At 53.4% G+C, this 20337-nt stretch overlaps 5 protein-coding genes across 5 annotated transcripts; 2 read left to right on the top strand and 3 right to left on the bottom strand.

Moving 5' to 3' along the window:
- Positions 1 to 1131: 1131 nt before the first annotated feature.
- NECHADRAFT_40149 (uncharacterized protein) lies at positions 1132 to 2305 on the bottom strand (the record flags this gene model as incomplete). Its single annotated transcript, XM_003047948.1, has 4 exons — positions 1132 to 1355; positions 1407 to 1559; positions 1611 to 2015; positions 2074 to 2305. 4 exons carry the CDS (start codon positions 2303 to 2305, stop codon positions 1132 to 1134), a joined length of 1014 nt encoding a protein of 337 aa, XP_003047994.1.
- A 1846-nt stretch (positions 2306 to 4151) lies between these two features.
- On the bottom strand, positions 4152 to 5466 carry NECHADRAFT_69063 (uncharacterized protein; the record flags this gene model as incomplete). The annotated part of the gene is made up of 2 exons (XM_003047947.1): positions 4152 to 4792; positions 4841 to 5466. The coding sequence occupies 2 exons, from the start codon at positions 5464 to 5466 to the stop codon at positions 4282 to 4284; spliced, it is 1137 nt and encodes a 378-aa protein (XP_003047993.1). The 3' UTR covers positions 4152 to 4281.
- A 1848-nt stretch (positions 5467 to 7314) lies between these two features.
- On the top strand, positions 7315 to 9057 carry NECHADRAFT_80054 (uncharacterized protein; the record flags this gene model as incomplete). The annotated part of the gene is made up of 7 exons (XM_003048138.1): positions 7315 to 7539; positions 7589 to 7618; positions 7876 to 7995; positions 8407 to 8571; positions 8621 to 8694; positions 8741 to 9002; positions 9055 to 9057. 7 exons carry the CDS (start codon positions 7315 to 7317, stop codon positions 9055 to 9057), a joined length of 879 nt encoding a protein of 292 aa, XP_003048184.1.
- Positions 9058 to 9850: 793 nt separating this feature from the next.
- NECHADRAFT_93330 (uncharacterized protein) lies at positions 9851 to 10732 on the bottom strand (the record flags this gene model as incomplete). Its single annotated transcript, XM_003047946.1, has 4 exons — positions 9851 to 10018; positions 10048 to 10094; positions 10130 to 10522; positions 10708 to 10732. 4 exons carry the CDS (start codon positions 10730 to 10732, stop codon positions 9851 to 9853), a joined length of 633 nt encoding a protein of 210 aa, XP_003047992.1.
- A 1133-nt stretch (positions 10733 to 11865) lies between these two features.
- On the top strand, positions 11866 to 12619 carry NECHADRAFT_93329 (uncharacterized protein; the record flags this gene model as incomplete). Its single annotated transcript, XM_003048137.1, has 2 exons — positions 11866 to 11913; positions 11984 to 12619. The coding sequence occupies 2 exons, from the start codon at positions 11866 to 11868 to the stop codon at positions 12617 to 12619; spliced, it is 684 nt and encodes a 227-aa protein (XP_003048183.1).
- Positions 12620 to 20337: the final 7718 nt, after the last annotated feature.

Raw genomic sequence — 20337 nt, 5'->3', positions numbered from 1 at the left:
ACAAGTCTACTTGCAAGCAGAACAGCCACAACAGCGAGTGCCGACACCAGCACACAATACAGAGGAAGAGATCACTTCTGTTTACCAACCAGACTCAACCAAGGGCTCCCCCATCCAGGAAAAGTATAAATACCCCTGACCTCTCCCACCTTTCACCAACTTCTCCTGCTCATCAACACACACTACAACTCAACTCAACTCACAACTACTAAACTCAGGACCACTCAACCCGCCACATCTCAGCCAACAGCTTTCACTTTCTACTTAACCTCACTCTTCACAATCATGTCTGGCAACGACAACAACAACAAGAAGGTCGACTACACCCAGGAGGCCAAGTCCCGCGTCATGGCGGCCAATGTGAGTTACCTATCACTTCCCTCTCGCAAAACCAAACACCTCCAAGATGCCTAACACTATGCTATAGGCCAAGTCTGGCAACGATCCTGAGTTTGCCAAGAAGGCCCAGTCCGGGGCTGACAAGGCCGAGCACGCCAAGACTCAGGCTGATAAGCAGGGCAAGGAGGGTGAGAAGAAGTGAAGGCACGACATGACATGGGTGATGTGAAGGATGGAAAGGCTATGGGTGGAGGAATACAATGATTGAGGATGTGGGAGGCTAGGACAGGGGCCTATATGTCCCATCAGGGAACTAGGTAGTCAGACTCAAAGCAACATCTCATCCTCTCATACAAGTACCACAGTAAACCGCTTCAAATGCTCTAGTGACAGTGACTAGGCATACAGAGTAAGTCTTTATGCATACGCAAGTAGTATGGTCTTTCAAGGGGCTGTTTATTGTCGCTACATTCTCCCTAGTCCAAGGGGATCACCCATCTCCGCTCATTCGCCGTGTGGCCCTCCTTTCACAGCCGCCATTGTGTTGACCATCTTAAGCCTTTCGCCATCTCTCCACTCATGGCTAATCTGACACAGCGGGTGTGAAGGGGATACAATAGATAAACAGACAAAGTCAACACACGATTCCAAAAAAACGCCCTTTCATAATGCATGCATCTGTGCCCGTATTTGCCCAGGGGTAATCATCCAGAGTTACCCAAGTTAAAAAAGTCCCAAAGCCCCCACCAACCGGGATATCTGTTTTTTCATACATCTTTCGGTCAGGACTTATCAGATCCTGCCCTCATCTTCGAGAGAGTCGATGTGTTTCTTGATAAATTCAAACGATGAAAAGAAGATGGCGTTCACCACGCAAGAGCGAGTCATGGAAACCCCGAGGCCGCGATACATGTGCCGCTTAAAGAACTCGATCTTGGGTGCTGGCTCGACCGTCTGGCCTTTGGAATAGAGGAGGGAGTTGCGCTGGTAGATGCTCTTGGCCGAGTCGATGGGATCTACACATATTGTCAGTATGCAAAACGAGCAACAACTTGAAAACTACTCACATATCATAGCCCAAGAGACCAGCCCACACATACCCCCGGCGGCTACAACGGCCGCCTTATTACTGTTAGGATGATCGCCAGCCAATGTGTTTCCGACCTGCTTCCCGCTTTCATACACCATAAAATAGATTGCCGTTCCCAAGGTATCGCGTACTAGGAAGTCCGTTAGCATCGGCTGCCCCATGATTCGTATAAATCACGTACATAGATGAAGTGTAAAGCCAGTGTAAAGTCCCAGCACGCCGCGATGCTTAATTATGTTGGCCATTGTCCGCAGCGTGCCCTTGTTCTGATAGCTAGCAGCCACCGCGTGACTACCTCCATTGCTAACACCCCGTTCGGCCAGCAGGACAGAGACCTGGGCGCTGAGTTTTGTGAGCTCAAAGGGACAGGCGAGGAATGTTATGGCGGAACCAGCAGTCGCGCCAGCGGCCCCAAAGCATGCGACTGAGTAGAGATTTGGGTATGTACCGCGTTGGTTGACGTGGTCGATGATGTCGAATCCGAAATTTCGCTTCACCCAGCTGGAATAGGAGTATTTGGCGCGTTGGTAGATCGAGAAGGAGACGGTACGGACGAGGGTGATGCTGGCCATCGGGGCCGTGACGCCTACAATACTCAGGTTAGAGGAAGGAATAACAGGTGATCTCAATCGGCTAGATTATACCTCGAAAAAAACCGCCGAGCTTTTCATTTGCGTAGGTATGCCGCACGCAATCAAGAAATCCCTTGTAATGGTATGTCTGCATGCGCGTCTTGACACTATCGAGAGGAAACGCGGCGAGGGTAGAGAAGACACTGGATGAGCTGGCCGAGATCTCTGTTCGATATCGCTTGATGAATCGGTGGTAGGAATGGTTCTTTGGTGTTGCGGTGACGGCGGCGCCCGTCGCGGTCATGGCCGTCGTCTCGCCATCGCGTCGCCGTCCAGCGCCGTCGGGCATGATGATTGCAGAGCTTGCAGCTGCAGCCGGGGATGGGAATGACGACGATGACGATTGATGGCCTGTAACATCTTGGTGGGCCAGTCGAGCTTCAGCAGTCATTGCTACCTCCCGCTCTCGGGGGGAGAGAGCAATTGGGCCTCAGACCAGAGGGCGCCGAGGGGGGTAAGGCCAGGCCAAGAGACGACGGGAGGCCTGAGCGAAGATCGAGTTGCGAAGCCGGTGTTTTTGCTTGGCAGCAGCTGTTATTCGGAGGCGCGGTCGAAACACGGCCTGTCGCGGACAGCCGCAGGGTCCATTCAGACGCGAGACACCAGAGAGCCGAGTGTAAGAGACGATGGGCGGGAAAATCGACGGAGGGGTTCGAGGGGCCCAGTTTCGGAGGTCGGGGGTCGGAGCGGCGGCGGGTTATCGGGCGGTGGGCGGCTCTTTCTCTCTGCTCGGACGCTCGGGCGTCCGGGTGCCCGCGGCAGACGGCGGCGGCGAACGGCAGCGGGCAGTTGGATGCCAAGTTTGTAGCTTCTGGACAAACAGTCAAATTAGGGGAGGAGGGGAATGAAAGATGAAGGTTGGAGGGTTGAGGTCTGCGGCAGCGAGGGTGGAGATATGTATTCAAGTACCTATCAATTGGCCTGCCAGAAGAACTTAAGGCGCGGGGGAGAAAGAACGGGTCATGTCTCTCTTGCGAACTTCAAAGTGCCAATGTACAAATCCTCGGATATGGAAAATGGAGCGCACCTCAGAGGCTGACCTCGCTTATCGTGCGGGAGAGACGACGGGAAATGGAAGCCACTGTCTGCGGGGTCGCCCCCCTCCATCTCAAGGCATGTCGTCCCTAGAGGCAGCGTGTCTTCAGGGCCTACGTTCACTGAAAGACAGGTTCGTTGGAGCCCTGTAAGGCCATCAAGATCGGTTGTTGGTGTCCGGCGACTAGACCTTGTTCGTTGGTACAGGCACTAACTGCCGAGTGCTTCATCACATGCTTTCAATAGTCCCTCTACTTTCTGGGTTGCATTTCTCGTTTCTTTTTCAATGATGGATCACCTTCAGCTGCATTTCTGAGCTTCTTGTGTGGTTGTTCTCTTTCAGCTTGTTCAACTCCAAGACTCAACATCAAGCATCCCCCCCCATCATGAGATGAGACGACCCTTCAGACATCATGTGCCCCGGAATGCTCCGAACTCGAATCATCCCAAAGCCTTTGCCGTTTCTCAACCGAAGCTCTGTGGAATCAGGCGGACTTTCAAGTCCGGATACTTGATCATCCAATAGCCGCGGGCGCAAATCCTCTCCCCGCAGTCACAGCAACACTCTGGCTCGGGTTGGACAGCCGCGTTAACCCCCCGACGCCCATGATGACATGTCAAAGAGTCCAGCCCGCTCCAGTGCCGCTCATCACGGTCGGAAACAACCCTTACACTCCCGGAACTCTCATGATCTGCACCAGATCTGTGCATCCGACCCCCTTTGACCCCGGCACTCATGCATCCCCCGCCATCCATCAAAACTCCACCCAAGGTAAACCGCGGCTTACTCTGCTTCACATCACCACGCCTCACATCTACATGCTGCCCGAGCCCACACGGCATAAGCCCAAGTCTGCCATGTTCTGCACGAATGCCGCCATGTTTGCCTAGTCACACAGGGGTTAAGCCATTCTCTTGTCAGCTCGTATGCCACCATGATATATTCTACTCGGGGAAAAGACGTCATCCCTCCTCCTGTGGAGGATTGGCAAGGCAACGGATCGCCATGGAGAACCGGCTCGCGCCTCTCGCTTGTGGTGTCACTGGCGTGAGGTCGGCAGCAGGGCTCGGCTTGCCTCTGGATGGTCTGTTCCCCGGCGAGCTCAACAAGTGAGTACTCGGCGAAATCCCAGATACTCGATCTTCTAGACTCTACATGCTCCATGCGCCAGTATTCCCAAGAGCTCAAGATCCAGACTTTTCCTCTGCTGGGGTCTCCTCGGCTAGAGTCTCCTCTGCTGATGCCTCCTCGGCTAGAGTCTCGGCCGGTGTGTCTTCTGCTGGTGTATCGGCGCCTGGAGTGCCAAAATTCGGCGTATCGTATTGTGCAGCCAAACGAGCCTCTTCCTTCTCTGATCGGATAGCTTCTGTCTCCTTCCTGAGCTTCTCCAGGTTCCACACGTCGTCGTCCTCGTCGTCTGTGGCCTCTGAATCGTCCTCGTCTCTCCACTTGCCACTCTCGAAGAGGGCACGTCCAGTGTTTTCCTTGGCCTTGCGCGCCTGTTCCTCGGCGGCCTTCTTGTCCAGACGCTCCTTCTTCCATTTGGCAAAAGTCTCGGGCGTCACTGGCGTCAAATTGCCAGTCAACTTGTGTCGCTCCGACTCCAGGAAGTCTTCCAGCGTAAGGGTCTTCAGTGGCGACTTGTCCAGGAGTGCCTTCTCGGCCGCTCTCTGTTCCTTGGTCTTCAGAATGAATCTGCATCCAATTAGCATGCTATCACATATCAAGACAAGGTATACGTACCCAGGGGGGAGAGCATGCTTGTACATGCACTTGTCGCCGCCATTGGGGCAAATCCAGAACCAGCCGTATTTACCATCCTCAATGGCCTCGATAAAGTACTTGCACACCTTGTCGGTGGTTGTCCGTTGGTTACCCTTCTTGGACAGAACAACCTTTCGAAGCTTCTCTTCATCCCAGTCTGCAGAAGTCTCGGCCTTCTTAGTTTCCTCCTCTTCTTTTCGGGTGTCGCTGTACAGGTTCTTCTTCTCCGTCTTGCGCTCGATGGACAGGTCGTGTGCAAACTTGCACTTCCTTCCCTTCTCACAGTTGCCTTTTTTGTAAAAGATGCATACAACTGTCTTGGGGTCGACACCGAAAGGCACCTTTTGAACCTGAGCAGGCTTGTTCAACAATGCCTCTGTCTCCCTACGGGCCTCCTCGGCGGCCTTCTTCTCGCGTTCTCGGGCTTCCTTCTCAGCCTGCTTACGCTTCTCCTCTGCACTGCCACTGTTCTTGAGGTTCGCCGACATACGGGCAATTTCCTTCTTGGCAGCACCACCCTTTTTATTCTTCATACCAAAAGTCCGGTCCTCGACCGACTTGGTCGCCTTCTTGGCGACGGGCTCCTTGCCCTTCTTGGGAGGCATGATGGGCGGTCGGTGGCGGGGTAATCGTTCGAAGTAAAGACAAGCGGGAGGCGCTCAACAGTTTATTCGATCGAAAATCGTTTCCGGTGCCGTATTTCCCAGGTTTCCCAGTTGTGCAAAGCCGACACCAATGCCGCCAGATGGGAAAAAAGATGAGTGTTAAAGATTGCTGATAGTTGGTGGGCTGGGCTGTATTGGGTGGAGGATGAAGTCACAATGAGTCACGTGCGAGGCAGTTCTGCCCAAGACTTTTTTTTTGGTGGATTCGTCCCCAGGCCGCGAGTCGGGGGTCAGATTCTGGCGGACAGTCCGGCGCCGCTTGACACGAGTACGTACCTCTCGAAGCCCCTGGCGTGACGCTTACCTCAGTGGTTGAAGCGACCAAAGCTCCATCTGGCCAGTTGGATAGCTCCCATCACCATCTACAGATTCGCGTGCACTCGAGTTTCGCCGTCTTCCTTGAATTTGCAGACATCGCATTTACGTGCGCAGGCTATCCTGTTAATTACAGATATTACTGGTAAACAACGAGTTCCAGTGCCCGTATCGCGCAAAGCAGTCGCTGACCTCACGAAGCTCCCAGTACCAACCATCCTCTCTCGATCCTTCGATTCAACCGCAACGATGATTTCCGACGGCGATCTGTACCGACTAGCCATCTTTCTCGGCACCACATCAATGATTCTCATTGTCGTCTATCATTTCCTTGAGATCAACGCCGTGAAAGAGGTCGAGACTCCGAAGAAGGGAAGCTCCAAGCAAGCTGCGCTATGATGGCATTTCGCCATGGATGATAGCGCATTGTACAATTTCACCATTGGGACATTTATTCTGCAGAAGAGGGCTGCTCGGCGTTAAAGGAACTTGTTGAAAGATTCGAGTCCATTCTGGACCTAGACAAAAGATCGATGCAATAGGGGAAGAATCACTCAGAGGGTTGCGTGGCAGCGAGCGTTTCGGTTTTCGACACATCCGTATTGCATACGACGCGTTTTCGACGATTGCATCTACAAAGTATGAGCTTCAAAGACTGCCTGGCTTGGGACTCGGAGTGCGCCAGAGCATAACCTCAAAGTCTCTTGAAAGCGATCTCACATTGTCATACCTCGGACCGATTCCATAGCAACCCAAACAAGCTATTTTCGTTCAACCTCGCATTCATCAACCTTTTCCTCCTTGTTGTTAATTCCAATGACCTTGCATGAAACACAGAGGTCTCTGGGAGCTGGCCATCGTTGGTGTTGTCCTTTCAATGCATCAGGCCTCCATCTCATCCACTGATTGGCACTGCATGTTGTCGTTGTGGCGATTTGTGGCTAAGCACAACCCAAAGTAGATTAGCGCACCGGCGACGCCTTAAGCGACCCGCGCCTGCGCGCTCAGCTCCTTAGGCAGGCGTCGGAAGGACCAAGAAGCAACGCCCACCCCGTGTTTTTCTAGCATCTGTCCCTCTCTCCAACTCCCTCTTCTCCTCCATCTTTCAACCCAACCCAACTCCAAACAAAGCACACCCACATCTCAAAACTTCTTCTTCTTTCACCGGCCCGCCTTAATCCCTGCGCGCCGTTTCTTTCATCCCTTTCAATCACCAGAACGCACCTTGCGACCACCTTTCGCTTCTTCTCACACGCTGCGACTACGCGCCGTCGTTGACATCAAGCCTTTGTCATCGCCTCATTTCCGCATCGCGCTTTTGACACCAGACAAGACGTGTCATTCGATCTACCTGCTGATCTGACCGCTATATCAGCCAGAACAGCATCGATTCTCGACCCGAAAGGCATTCCATTGCCTCTCATCTTTTTTCATTGACCCAACTTTACCAACATTTTCACACCAACAAACACAATGTCTGGCAAGCTCGACCAAGCTCTTGAGGACATCACTCAGGCCCAGCGCCGTAGCGCTCGCCGTCGCAACAACCCGCGTCGTTCCACCGGACGCCCCGCCGCAGCCGCGCCTGTCGGAGGTATCCAGAAGAACTCGAAGCCCGCTCGCGGTGCTGGCGCAAAGCCCGTTCCGGCAAAGGCGACCCCCACCAACAGTGACAGCAAGATTATCGTCAGCAATCTGGTAAGATTCCCAACCGATCTTGGCATGGCCCCTCACTAACGCGTCACAGCCTAAGGACGTCTCGGAGCAGCAGATTAAGGTATGTCTCCGCTGTGGCTCTTGATGCCCCGGACTTTGTTCGACCTGTTCTTCATCGCCGCTCTCCTTTTTGCCTTTCGACGTCGCGTCTTATCGGCTAGTCTATCGACTCAGCCTGCTGGCCCGGAGCTATCGGACGCTCATTCTCCTTCCTCGACGAAAAGTGCCTGGAACATGGTAACTGTCGGAAGTTGAGAACATCCTTGTCGCGCGATGATTTCGCAGGAAATGCCTGGTCAGCTTTCCTTGCTTGTATAGCGCCGACTCCAACGGATGGAGGCTTGTCGAAACGATATGCGCATTCCACCAGCCACGGCCAGCGATTTCCTTCGGATGAAACCGTCTCTGAAATCCCGCGCCGACTTCAGCGAGCAAGCAGTGAGCACATGCACAGAATCCTCGAGGATCCGGAGTATTCGATCATCCCTCGGCCGTATGCGAACTTGGGCTTTTAGAAACATGTTGTTCGTCTTTCTGGCAGTTGATCTGTCGAGTTACTACACCGGTATAGAACTTGGGCTGGGATCCCGAGATGTGGGCTGTGCTTTGGAAACGAGGACCGTGTGGGTGGTCTCATGCTCCAACTGATCATCAAAGCCCCGGGTGGGCAACGAGGATTCTAGCATCGGCTTACTGCTCTGCTCGCTGGCAACTCGCCCGCAATGACTGCCAAACCCTGGCGACGTAAAACTCTCCCGGAACTGGAACGATCGAGGCTCGAAGACGGAATGGAATGGCGGTTATCGTACAACTACACTTCGGAAGACTAACACTGTTTCCCCCCGATAGGAGTATTTCGTCCAGTCCGTTGGTCCCATCAAGCGAGTCGAGATCTCTTACGGCCCCAACTCGCAAAGCCGTGGTATCGCCAACGTGACCTTCCACAAGTCGGACGGCGCCAGCAAGGCCTTCCAGAAGTTGAACGGCCTCTTGGTTGACAACCGACCTATCAAGGTACGCTCTGGTTAACACCGATCCTGTCCACAATTTCTAACTTGAACAGATCGAGATCGTTGTCGGAGCCGCCCAGGCCGACAAGGTCATCCCTGCTGTCAAGACTCTCGCTGAGCGCACCACGTAAGTTGATTCACAGGAGAACAAGAAGTGCGCTAACAAGCAATAGTCAGCCCAAGGCTCAGCCCAAGTCGGCCGCTGCTGACAAGCACAACGCCGGCGCTGCCAAGGGTGGTGTTGCCAAGGGAGCTGCTGCCAACAAGAAGCGCCGTGGTCGCAACAACCGTCCCGCGAAGAAGACTCGCGAGGAACTCGACTCAGAGATGAACGACTACTTCGACTCTGCGGCCAACCCTGAGGCCAACAACGCGGCTGCTCCAGCCCCGGCACCAGCTGCCGCTAGCGGTGATGCTGACATGGATGGTATTGCTGTATGTACTTGATGCTATACTCATCGACAAACGAAGCTAACCACAACGATAGTGAGCAATTTACGCGAGAATGAAGGGTATTGCGAGAAATAATTAATAAACATCAAAAACAAGTTGCTATTTGGCACATGCTGAGGAGCAAGGACACGCTGGGTTCCCCATGGTTACTGTCACAACAGATTGTTTTTGAGGAGAGGAAGAGGGACACTCTGAGGTCGGATAACGGGGCAGCTGGTTTTGCATTTGTTATTGCTTTTGATCTCATTCTACTCCCTCGTCCTGCTACTTGTCGACGAAAGCCCGGTCCAAGGCTTTTCCTAATGGGCACCAGACCTGACTTGGTGCTGAGCCGGGCTGAGCAGGTGAAATGTATAATAGATGGAATAAGACAAGGTTCCACGCACTTGGTTTGCCAACTTGATATATGTAAAGTTTAAACGTTATAATGGATCAGCTTATGTTGCGAGTTGTCAACCAGTTGCCAGTTGTGAATCAAAGAAGCCAACTGTAGAAAAGTCATCTACAACAAAAGCCATGTCTCGTAGAGTGCAGATTCAGCCAGCCCTGAAACGAGAACCCAAGACATTGAACAAGAGGCTCTGGCGCAACACAGCATTTCACCAAGACGACAAGAGTTTCACAGCACACACACAAGATTACACGGAGTCATCAAGGAGACATTATTACTTTATACTTTTTCCATTTTTTCTCCATATCGAAACGGGCAGTGCATTTTCAACGATGGATCCATAAGAACCAAGTAGCACAACGCCTAAGCCACCGCCTGATCCATCCAGTTGTTAAGAGATGCTCCTCTCGATCGCAGCAACAAACATTCGTGCTTCCATTTAGTCCTTCTTCTCGGTGGCCGCAGGGGCAGCGGCGGCAGCAGCGGGCTTGTCAGCCTCCTTCTTGTCGTCACCCTCAAGAGCGGGCAGGTCCTCGTCGTCATCATCGTCACCCTCATCGTCGTCACCTGCTCCCTCGGCGCCGGGGAAACCAGCACCGCCTCCGAGCTTGGAGAAGTCGATGCCACCAAAGTCACCACCCATGTCGCCCATACCAGGCATGCCGTCTGTAGTATCCAGTTAGCTTTGCTGCGCATCGGTTATCTCAGGTTTACTCACTCATGCCGCCAAACTGAGAGAAGTCATCCTCAGGAGCCTCGTTCTGCTCATCCTCGTCGACCCACTTGTCAAAGTCGGTCTTGAGGAAGTGAACACGCTTAGACTCCTTGAGCAACCGAGGCCAGTACTCCTCCTTGAGCTCCTTCTTGTGAAGCTTGATCTCAATGTTCTTGGCAGTGTGGTTGATCTTGCTCTCGGCGGGGTCGATCTCGCCCCAGAACTCGAGCTCGACGTGGTACTTCCTCTTGAGAGTGGATGAGGTGCCGGTAAAGCTGAGGCTGGTGGGCTTGAGGTCGAGGGTGAGGCCATCCTTGGGCACATCGGGGACCGTGAGGGTCAGGTAGATGAAGTTCTTGGCGGGGTCGGCGACGGAGGATCGCTGGGCCCAGAGGACTGCGGGGAGAGGGGTTAGCGAGTGCTTCGAAACATTGACACGGAGCGTGAGGAGATGCGATCAGGATGAAGCAATCCCAAGGTAGGTCCTGCTAATTGTCGGTGGGCGCGGCGACAGAGAGCAGGACCGGACCCGGGAGGGGGGAGGCTGGCGATAACACAAGACAGGGCTGCAGGTGACATACCTTCGGGGAAGACAGTGTCAGCCATTGTGATGAAGAGTGTGGGAATAAGTCGTCAAAGGGTATCTCAAAGTTTCAAGTCAAGAAGGAAAAAAACAGAGAGAAGGAGAAAGGGCGGTTGTCGATGATGCAGTAGCAGAGTGAAGAAGAGTGGATGAGTTTTTGGTGGGCGGAGGAGAGATGCAGGTTTAGCTCAGGCGGCCCCCTTCTGTATTAGCTGTACGCGGCGGTTGGTCTAGGTAGCAGGGAGGCACTCCGCCCGCTGTGAGGCTTGGACGGTCCCCGTTGTTTGCTGAAAGAGAAGGCGGCGTAGAATGTGTGAGAAGGGGACAGAACGGCATCACAGCTGAGGGGCTTTTGATGCTGGTGTACCTGCTCTCGCTGCCGAGTCACCGCGGGAGTCAAGGTACCGTCCTAGCGCGTTGGAGAGAGGTGCCCGCTCTGACGTTGTCACTCCTAGGTACCGCCCTTCTCCACTATTTCCGGGCTGGAGCTCCTAGAAGATGCTGGAGGGAGCTTGGATCCATTGCTTGGTCACCTGAAGCGGACATGATGCATGGGAAACAATTAGGTTTAACATATGTTTCCAGCAACTCTAGATATTATCGCAATCAATTCAATGTGACCTAGCATCCCTGGTTTATCTTCTCTCAACATCTCCGACCACGGCAGCCTTAGGTAGTTTAGAGCCTGCCTGGCGGTCGACCCGACCTACACGCGCCCGGCATGTGGATGGCGGGGTAACTGTGCCAGGCACCACCGGCCAGACCACAGCGATTCCTCCAGTGGATAAGCCGCCCGTGGTCCCCTGTATGTCCGTCTCCCGTCGGGCCAATCAAATCGCCGTCCCACCGCCCGCCTTTCGTCAGCCTCGAGGCTTGGGCTGGTGTGGTCGAGCCTCACCACCATGACCCAACATCATCCAACGACGAGCTGCGACTGACTCGACGCCTAGCGAGACGATATCGGGCCGCCTTGTCGTTTTGTGCAAGGCGAGAATCCTACTTTATCTGACAAGAACATTGTTCTACCGTTTGCGGCCGAGTTGAACACACCTGAGCCATTTGCTCCGCTCGCTGGCCATCTCCAGTTGCGTCATTGGCGCGGCCATTATAGCTTATCATTTACTCGACTCCTCCTCACTACCTCCCGACCGCCACCATGGAGACATTCAGGTCTCTTTTTGCCAAGCCTGATCCTCAGGCCCAGGTACGCTCAGGATTACACACGTCCTGCCATGGCGTGACCCCATGCTAACCTGCCACCGTTGCCTCGGTAGATGCGCAAGTGCAATGCCTTGATGCGCCAAAACATCCGCAAGATCGATCGAGACATTGCTACAGTCAAGCAAGTCGAAGCCAAGACCAGGAACCTCATCATCCAGGCCGACCGTCGAGGCCAGCGCGATCCATCCCGCGCCAAGCAGGCCCAGCAGGAGGTCCGGGACTTTGCGCGCGAGCTCGTCCGGGCGCGCAAGACGTCGGCGCGGCTCGTCACGTCCAAGGCGCAGCTCAACTCTGTGCAGATGCAGGTCAACGAGGCGTTTGCGGTGCGCAAGATTGAGGGCTCTATCCGGGCAAGCGTGGGCATCATGAAGGACGTCAACACGCTGATCCGACTTCCGGAGCTGGCGGGCACCATGCAGGAGCTGAGCGTGGAGCTGATGAAGGCGGGAATTATCGAGGAGATGGTGGAGGACTCGCTGCCCGCCGATGGAGATATGCTGATGGAAGACGAGGAGGCTGAGGGAGAAGTGGACAAGGTGCTGGGTGAGATCCTCAAGGACCGCGAGCCCAAGCTGCCCGTGGCGCCTGTGCCAGAGCCGCAGAAGCCCCAGGAAGAGGAGGAGGAAGAGGAGGACGCCGAGGCTATGATGGACCAGATGCGCAACCGATTAGAGGCTCTGCGGAGCTGAGGTATAGTAGGAAGGGTCGGTCATCTGAGTTTCATCTCGTTGGATGTTTATTGTCATGGGAGGAGTCGGGGTGTCTGGCGCTGTTTCATATTTTGGTATACACTCGATTATACGGCTGCTCTACGTGTCAGAGCTCAAGACTGTTGCTCACGTTTTGGTGTACACTTGATTACGCGCATATACATGGCGATACTCGGGGCTGTTCTCGAAATCAGTATACGAGTTATCTATGTTGCAGGAGCCAAATCCTATTCGTGGTGTAACACTCGGGGAGTTGCCATCCGCTTGCCCACTTGCTGTGTATACCGGCTAGACCAAGGCCCTGACAATATACACATGTCGGTATCTCGCCAGAGATGTCAACTCCGGGAGCTATAAGTTTCCCATACGGGCAACCGAGTATCAGGCTATGACTTGCAAAACCATGGACCCTTACTGTCGGAGTCGATTTTCTGACATAGTTAACCCATCGAGGGACGGGCTACAACTATAATAAAGAACAGATTGTCAACACATCATGACATCATGACCTGATGTTAATACAGTGGCCTTTCTTACTGTCGGAGTCGGTTTGATGATTCAAGCTGGCTTGGAAGGAATGGCAGTGGCTGTCATCAGCGCAGCAACGCTTCACCACCAGTCTTTCATGCACAAATATCAATTAGTCTCACTAAAGAAACGTCAACCATTCCAGTCTTGACAACTCTTCTTCGAGATCAATTGCATCTCTTCATCGACAGGATAAGAGGTGCTCGTCCTCTCCTCACTAAGGCGTAGAGGGGAGGAGGCATATCAGGTTGTAGGATAAACGACACAGCGAGTATACAGAGATGGCATTGGTATGATAGGACAGCCCTGTCGATCTGTGACATAAAGTATGCGTTCTTATATCGAACTCCATGCATTTGAGATGTGTTGTGTTATTGCCATGTGTTATGACTTTTATATTTCTGTGATTGTTTGATGACTTACAACTACATATCCATTCAAGCAACTACACACTACCGAGCCTTAACAACTCGGCAGAATTAACGGGACTGCCAAGCCTACAAGATGCTATTGATGAATTACATATCACACATAGTAAACAAACGACTGATATGATCTGCGACTCAAATTGGCATATGGATGAGTGGGTGCACATTTATCTACCCTATAGCTAGCGACCGATCCGAGCTGGCCTCAATCTCAACATTACAGAAAGTTCGTGCGCAAAAGTAGGTACAAACCCTCATAATGCAGGGGCAATGCAGTCGGAATTGATTTCTCATGCCAAACGAAAGAGCTGAACATGTCGTGAGACCTGAACAGATGACGTAGTTGACACGACACAGTTGGGCTGCGGTCTGTAGATGGCCTCACCGCAACAGTGAAACCCAAACAAAACAACTGGCAGATTTAACCTAGCGGTCACTGAAAGGGAACGACATATCACATCTTGAATGCAATCTATCAAAAGTCTTTTTCTCTTGTGAGTCATTCAGGTAAACAAGGGTAGCTGCGTCTGGTCTGCAAGGGACAGTTGGTGCCGTGTAAGTCGAGCCAGCGCAGAGACGAGATGAAAACCCCCGACGCAGAAACAGCACAGCAAAAGTTGCTAGGGTTAGGGCAGCACAGGTTTGAGAGCAGAGTTTAATATCCCCTGCAGAGTGTTGAGAAATAGAGACCAAACGTATGGCCGTAGGGGGAAGAAGGGGCGGTTTCAAAAGGCGGTATGCGTCTTTGTTTATATGTATGGCGCACGCAAGTCGATGCGGTGAAAACTCTGTGGGTTGCAGTGAAAAGCCGAAACAAGCACGAGCTGGATCGGTGAAGCAAAAGAGAGAGGGCATACATTATGCAAGCTGCAGCAGAGCCGGCAAGGCTGCATGCACTGCATCGCATCGCATCGGACGGGAAGGGAAGGGCGTGTCGTTATGGTGCAGCAGCAGCAACCATTTTACCCGGCAGTTTCGTATAGTCCCGGCCCAGAGGATTTTCTTGCGATCGCAACTGACCGCCTCTGGAAGTGATATCGAGAGTTTGGGAGTTGATAGCTCACAAACACTTGGGAATATCGAGGCGGCAACCCAGCTGAGCAACTCGTCTGTGATTGATCTCGTCCCCCCCCCTGCACTTGAAGCAAACACCATGCCTCCTCCCCCTTACTCGTACTCAACAGACAGCAAACTCCCGCCTCATTTATCCCTGCGAACAGACGCGGGCACTAAGAAAGTCCCCCTCCTCTCCCGGCCGTGTTCCCCCCCGGACCCGGGTTCCGCGTGGGTGAATCCCTTGGCTGAGGGACGCTCGGCCGTGATGCGGCGCGTGGGGGGAGACAAGAGAGAGGGTTTCCGGGGAGCCAGCCTCATCAACCGTCGCGGGATGAGAGAAAGCGTCCCCGTAAACGGGATGCGAGATGATCGGGAAAGGGGGCACGAGCACCTGATCCGAGCCTAATGCTTCATCCGCGGGAGTGGCAAAGCAGGGATGATAACTCGATTGCTTTCAATCAACGGGATGGCGTTTGATCCCACGCATCAAGGGGGCGCCGCCAATGAGATGCTGCACATTTGATGTTTGAGAAGAGAGATAACAACTGAGGAAACTAATCCCCAGATACATCACATACACACGCAGACACAAACTGACCGAGACACGGCTTGGGGGCGGGCAAGCCTCAAAGCGGGTGGTTGCTTTTCTTTGCTTCTTGCCGTCAGATAAGGAGAGACAACAGAACAGCCTCCTCGCTGACTTCGGACTGCCCGTCAAGGAAACCCCACGAAAAGGCAACCACCCCACGAAGCCCATACCCAGGATGCCCCCACACACGCCTTGTTTGCTAGACGTGGTATGCTTCAGATGGGCAGACTCAGATTGGGCCACGGGCATCAGCAGATTGGATTGGCAAAAGGGACCGTCGGCCCTGCATTCATGGAATTAGGCACGGCATCCATATTGAACGGAACCCGCGGTGGGAGAAGCGGCAGCATTAGATGCCGTCTCAGTCTCACCCAAGGGCGTGGGCGCCGATGACGGCATCATGGACGTGGCCATGATATGAGGCGGGAACCGTCATGTCCCCGAGCATGTCCCCGAACCGCATGCTTTGCTTCTGACAAGTATCATGATTCCAAAAGGACGCCCTGTTTGCTGGCGACATGCCATCATCGACTACGACGGCGATGCAAACCTGGCCGAGGAACACGGGAAACCAATCAAGCAGACAAACAGCAAGAAAACCCAAGATATTGAAAGCCAGCGCAGTGGTGGTTGCTGGCAACAGGCGAAAACGACCATGTGACCTACCAAGCCGCAATCAAAGATGACGAGGCGCTGCTGGCTGAGTGTATGTACCGTCATCACCACCTAACCAGGCTGCGTTTGAAATATTGATTCATCAGCCCCAATAAGCAAACCGCAGTTGAAGTGTGACTGTTGCCCCGGTGGCTGAGGACGCAAAGAAAGCATACGCCCTCCGCGTCTGCCTGACAGTCAATCTCCCTGTAACGAAGTATTTCAGGGTGACAAGCCATTTATCGTTACGCGCCCGAGGCACGTCTCGTGACGAGGGGGGAAAGTAAACGTTGCCGTCTCGTCGGGAGCTGACAGCACCGAACCAATCTCGCAGCGAAAACGGAGGCGGGAGATGCGATAGGAGGATGTTAACAGGCTGACACCGTATCAATATTCTTGATACTATTTCTGGGCGCCCGACACGACCAGTGAAAGGGAGCAATAGTTGCACCGTATTCGCGGCTCGCCGTATTACGGGTGCAACCAGCGGTAGACAGCCACTTCGCTTTCGCATGCATTCTTCTACTTGTACCTTGTCAGTAAGACGCAGGCTTTTTTACTCGAACCGGATTCAAAGATGAGATGAGCTTTAGGCAACATCTTGAAGATGCTCTCTGCCGACGTCATCGCTGACCGGATACCCTCAAAAGGAACTTGATCGCGATCCCCCCCGGATCTGTTCGCAACATTGTCAAAACGGGCAATCAAGCGTCGTAGGTCGTGGCGTAGGCGGCGTTCCCACGTTGTGTGGCGTAGTGACATCTTTCGGCTTCCTCCCTTGAAGGGCAACCCGAATCGCCGTGTGGCTCTAAACAAGAACCGATTGTCGATAGTGGCTTTCTTGAGAAGAGTCAGGAATCGATGAGTCGCGGGGAACTGCATCGGCGATTGTTTTGATTACCGTGTCTTTGATCTAAGGATCTGTACGAGTGTCATTTGTGATCTATTACGGCTTCAGCTGTTGCTGTTGTTGAACGCAATCAAGACATGAATGTCTCAACGCCTCCCGGATTTCAAGAGACAAAACGGCAACTGTTATCGGCCGGAAGCCATTCCACCGTCTGCCTATTTGCGGGGGATCACCAAATTAAAAGACATATCTCTGATGTCCCCAGCTGAGGCGTTTGCTTGGCCGTCTCCGGGGAAATCGCAGGTCATTTCCGTCTAGGTTCCTATCTTGGCTTCAACGCGAAGCTTCTCACTATCGCGCGCCTCACGGAAACCCCGCGACAACCCCCAAGCTGTCAACCGCGTGGCAGGGCTCACGGTGAAGGGGGTGGTTGACTACGCGACTCGCGATTCACCTTTTGACGATTCGGGAAGTTGGGAGCACGTCTCTCCGTTTCGCTCTAGGTTACACCGAACGGAAAAGAGGGGGGCGTGTTCTACCGGCGGAATGAGATTGCCCCTTTGGGCTCTTCGGCCAACTTTTCCCTCCAGCCGTTTTTGCCCACACCCTTGCTGACCCTTTTTGCCGCGGGTGCTGGAGCGGGGATGGGAGGCAAAAAAGTTCATCATTGCGGCACCGCAAGCACGTGGAAAATGCGGAAGCTAACAAGATCCATCCTTTCCCCAGTGTTTTTTCCCCCCTCTTTTGTCCATTGAGACGTCGGTCCGAGGGAGCAACTGAGGTGAACATCTGGGTTTGCGCCAAGAGGTTGCATGTTCAATGGGGAAGGAGGCGAAAAACTCTGGCTTTCCATGACACAGAGCATCCATCTCGAACTTCCTCATCCTTCTACCGGACCTTCTACCAACCTTCTAGTGCAACCTTGCAGAACATGGTCGGTGGTCTTTGCACCGAGCGCTTGTACAGTGGCTCCCCCTCTAAGCAGTAAAGAGAAGGTGGACGACATCGGGGAGGGTCCCGGCGAAAGGAAAAGGAAGCTCTAGAAAATTTCGACGGAGCCCCTCCGACCTTTCTCCCATGTCAGGGGCGTGCATCGTTTTACGTTACCAAAGAGTAAGGAGGAGAGTCAAGACCCTTGGAAGGCACGGTCAGGAAATACCCGGCTTTGGGAGCAACGAACCGTCGGATCGGGTCCGGGGGCGGCGGCGTCCTTTCCCAAAGTGGAGCCGGAACGAGCAAGGCCTTACCCTCGAGTCGGTGGAAATTCAAGGGGGGTCTTCCGCGGGCCTTGCTTTCGTCTCTCTTCTACCCCGGAAGACGCTATCGCGCCCGGTAGAAGAAAGGCTACATGGGTTAAACCTTCGCTCGGATCACAGGAATGTGGTCCCGAGTCGCCGGTCGGCTGGGAATGGGAGCGGGAGAGGCCTGAAGTTGGAGCAGAAAATCTTGCTTAGCGAGATTTGGAGACAAAAAGCCCTTGGCAACCAACGGGACGGGTCACCCAAGAAAGATTCAACACCCTGTCCCCGGTCAAGATAAAGGTTTCAAATGCACCCGGCCGTTCAAAGTTCCGGGAGCGGGAACATGGGCATGGGATGGGAATTGGCGGTGGATGAATGCTTAGGCGACTAGGGAGGACGCGCTCGTCGGGTCGGTGTGCGTGCCTTGATTTGGTTCGCGCTGATTGATTAGGAACGAAACGCGTTTCTGTCCGAAGCATATGCGGTCAATTAATCGGGCCTCGGGGAGTATTCCAGCTGAGGGGAGTTACACACATGGGGCGGCAAGACACCGCGGCAAAACACTCGGTGAAAAGCAAAGACGTCAACTCGAGCGAGATAATAAAGGACCCGACGGTTGGATAATGCACCGAGACAGATACAGCTGCCAACCTTGGACAAGTATTTGTTCAGCAGAGATAGAATGTGGTGCCGTGTTCGCCGCGTCTCTTCCCGTATTTCCGTGAATAGTAAACAAGTAGGCTTCTTGATGCAGCTGGATGTAAACACACACACACTTCTGATGGATGGGTAATGACGACTTTACTTCAGCCGCGGCATCGCTGATGTCAGAGAAGCTGGGCAATGCAACCCCCCTACTCACCGGGGGGAGACCCTGACAACAACCAAGAAATTTCATGACCGATCTCTGACCGAGGCATTGGATCCAAGGCCGCAACCCAAAACACACCCAGCTCCCCAACCCCGGGCTGGCTTTTGAACCCGCGCGCGCGGGTGCGGCAGAGAAGTGACAAGGGTCAACCAAGGACCAGGTAACGATCCAGAAGCCGAGAAAACTCCACATCAGCGAGATTGCAAATCCCAAGTTGCTGGATTTTTTAGGCCGAGGTGTTTGAGCCGGAATTACCAAGGCAACCTTTTCTACTTTTCCGTGGAATATTCCCTGTCAAGAAAGGCCAAGAAGCCGGGTCAACTAACCAAGCTTGAGTAATGACTTCCCCAGACGGCACAAGGGACGGGACAACAGGTTATCTTGTCCCGAGATGATTTTGGGCACCGGTAAATATTTTGATGCCGGGGGCGTGTGAATGAGAATTATCATGAATTTTGTGGATTTCGGTGAAAAATCTGTTTGACCTCGGAACGCCTTTCCCCCCCGCTTGCCAGTTGTTGTTACACCTGTTGTTGCTGATGCTGTTCCATCTAATCATGACTGATATGTCGTTGGTTACAAAATGGCGGTGCACACAACAGGGCAGACAAACCCTGAGAATGGATGCATTTCGACCTCTGACTCACTGCATCCATTCCGTAGCTGCAGGACATGCACATGCAACGTCTCGGCTGGTCACCTCAAGCGGCCGAGATGCGCATATCGCTCTTGACCGCCCTAGAGAACGGATGAGAATGCGGGGACCGGGAATGTATCAGAGATTTCCGGCGGGGGAGAGAGGCAATGCCAACGGACAGAATCCGTTAGCTGAAGCTTCTGAAAATCCGAAAGAGCTCGGTCAAAGGGCCAGACTATCAGCTTTCTTGTGAATATGACAGGTGCTTTCAGGGTCGATCAGTAGCACGTTCTGGGCTCACAGCTGAACAGCTCTGGAACCCGAGAGCGGCGCAAATCAAACGGGGTGTGTGTGTGTGTGTGTGTGCCACAGCACCGGGCTGGAACTGCAGATCATCGTGGTGAAACCGCGGGGAAGCACGCAGCAGCTGTTGAGCAACCACTATCTGATGAAGCTGATTTGATTGCATCCAACAAAGCTCGACTCCTCCAGGCCAATCTCGAACATGTGTTGCAAACGCATGCGCTCACATCCCTTACCTACCTCAGGTATTTTGATAGCATTTGCGATCTATCAGATGCATTCATTCCCCCTGATTCAATCAAGACAATTTGATGGACCGTGAGAGACAGGGCCGAGAGTCATGGACGGGGCATGCCGCGCGCACACAAAGGGGGAGAAAACAACAGCAAAAAAAATACACATCAAAAAGGATAGTCAATATCCGTAGCATAGTTGGAACTATCGACGGCTCCGCACAGAGGCTTTGCCAAGAGGGTGGGAAAAACTGACAGTCGGCTAAAGGACTACGGACGCGGCTCCGAGTACCATTGCCGCACCGAG

Source organism: Fusarium vanettenii, assembly GCF_000151355.1.
Source record: "Fusarium vanettenii 77-13-4 chromosome 5 genomic scaffold NECHAsca_12_chr5_2_0, whole genome shotgun sequence".
NCBI lineage: Eukaryota > Fungi > Ascomycota > Sordariomycetes > Hypocreales > Nectriaceae > Fusarium > Fusarium vanettenii.
The sequence above is the reverse complement of the archived record's forward strand: the minus strand, read 5'-3'. Positions and strand labels throughout refer to the sequence as shown.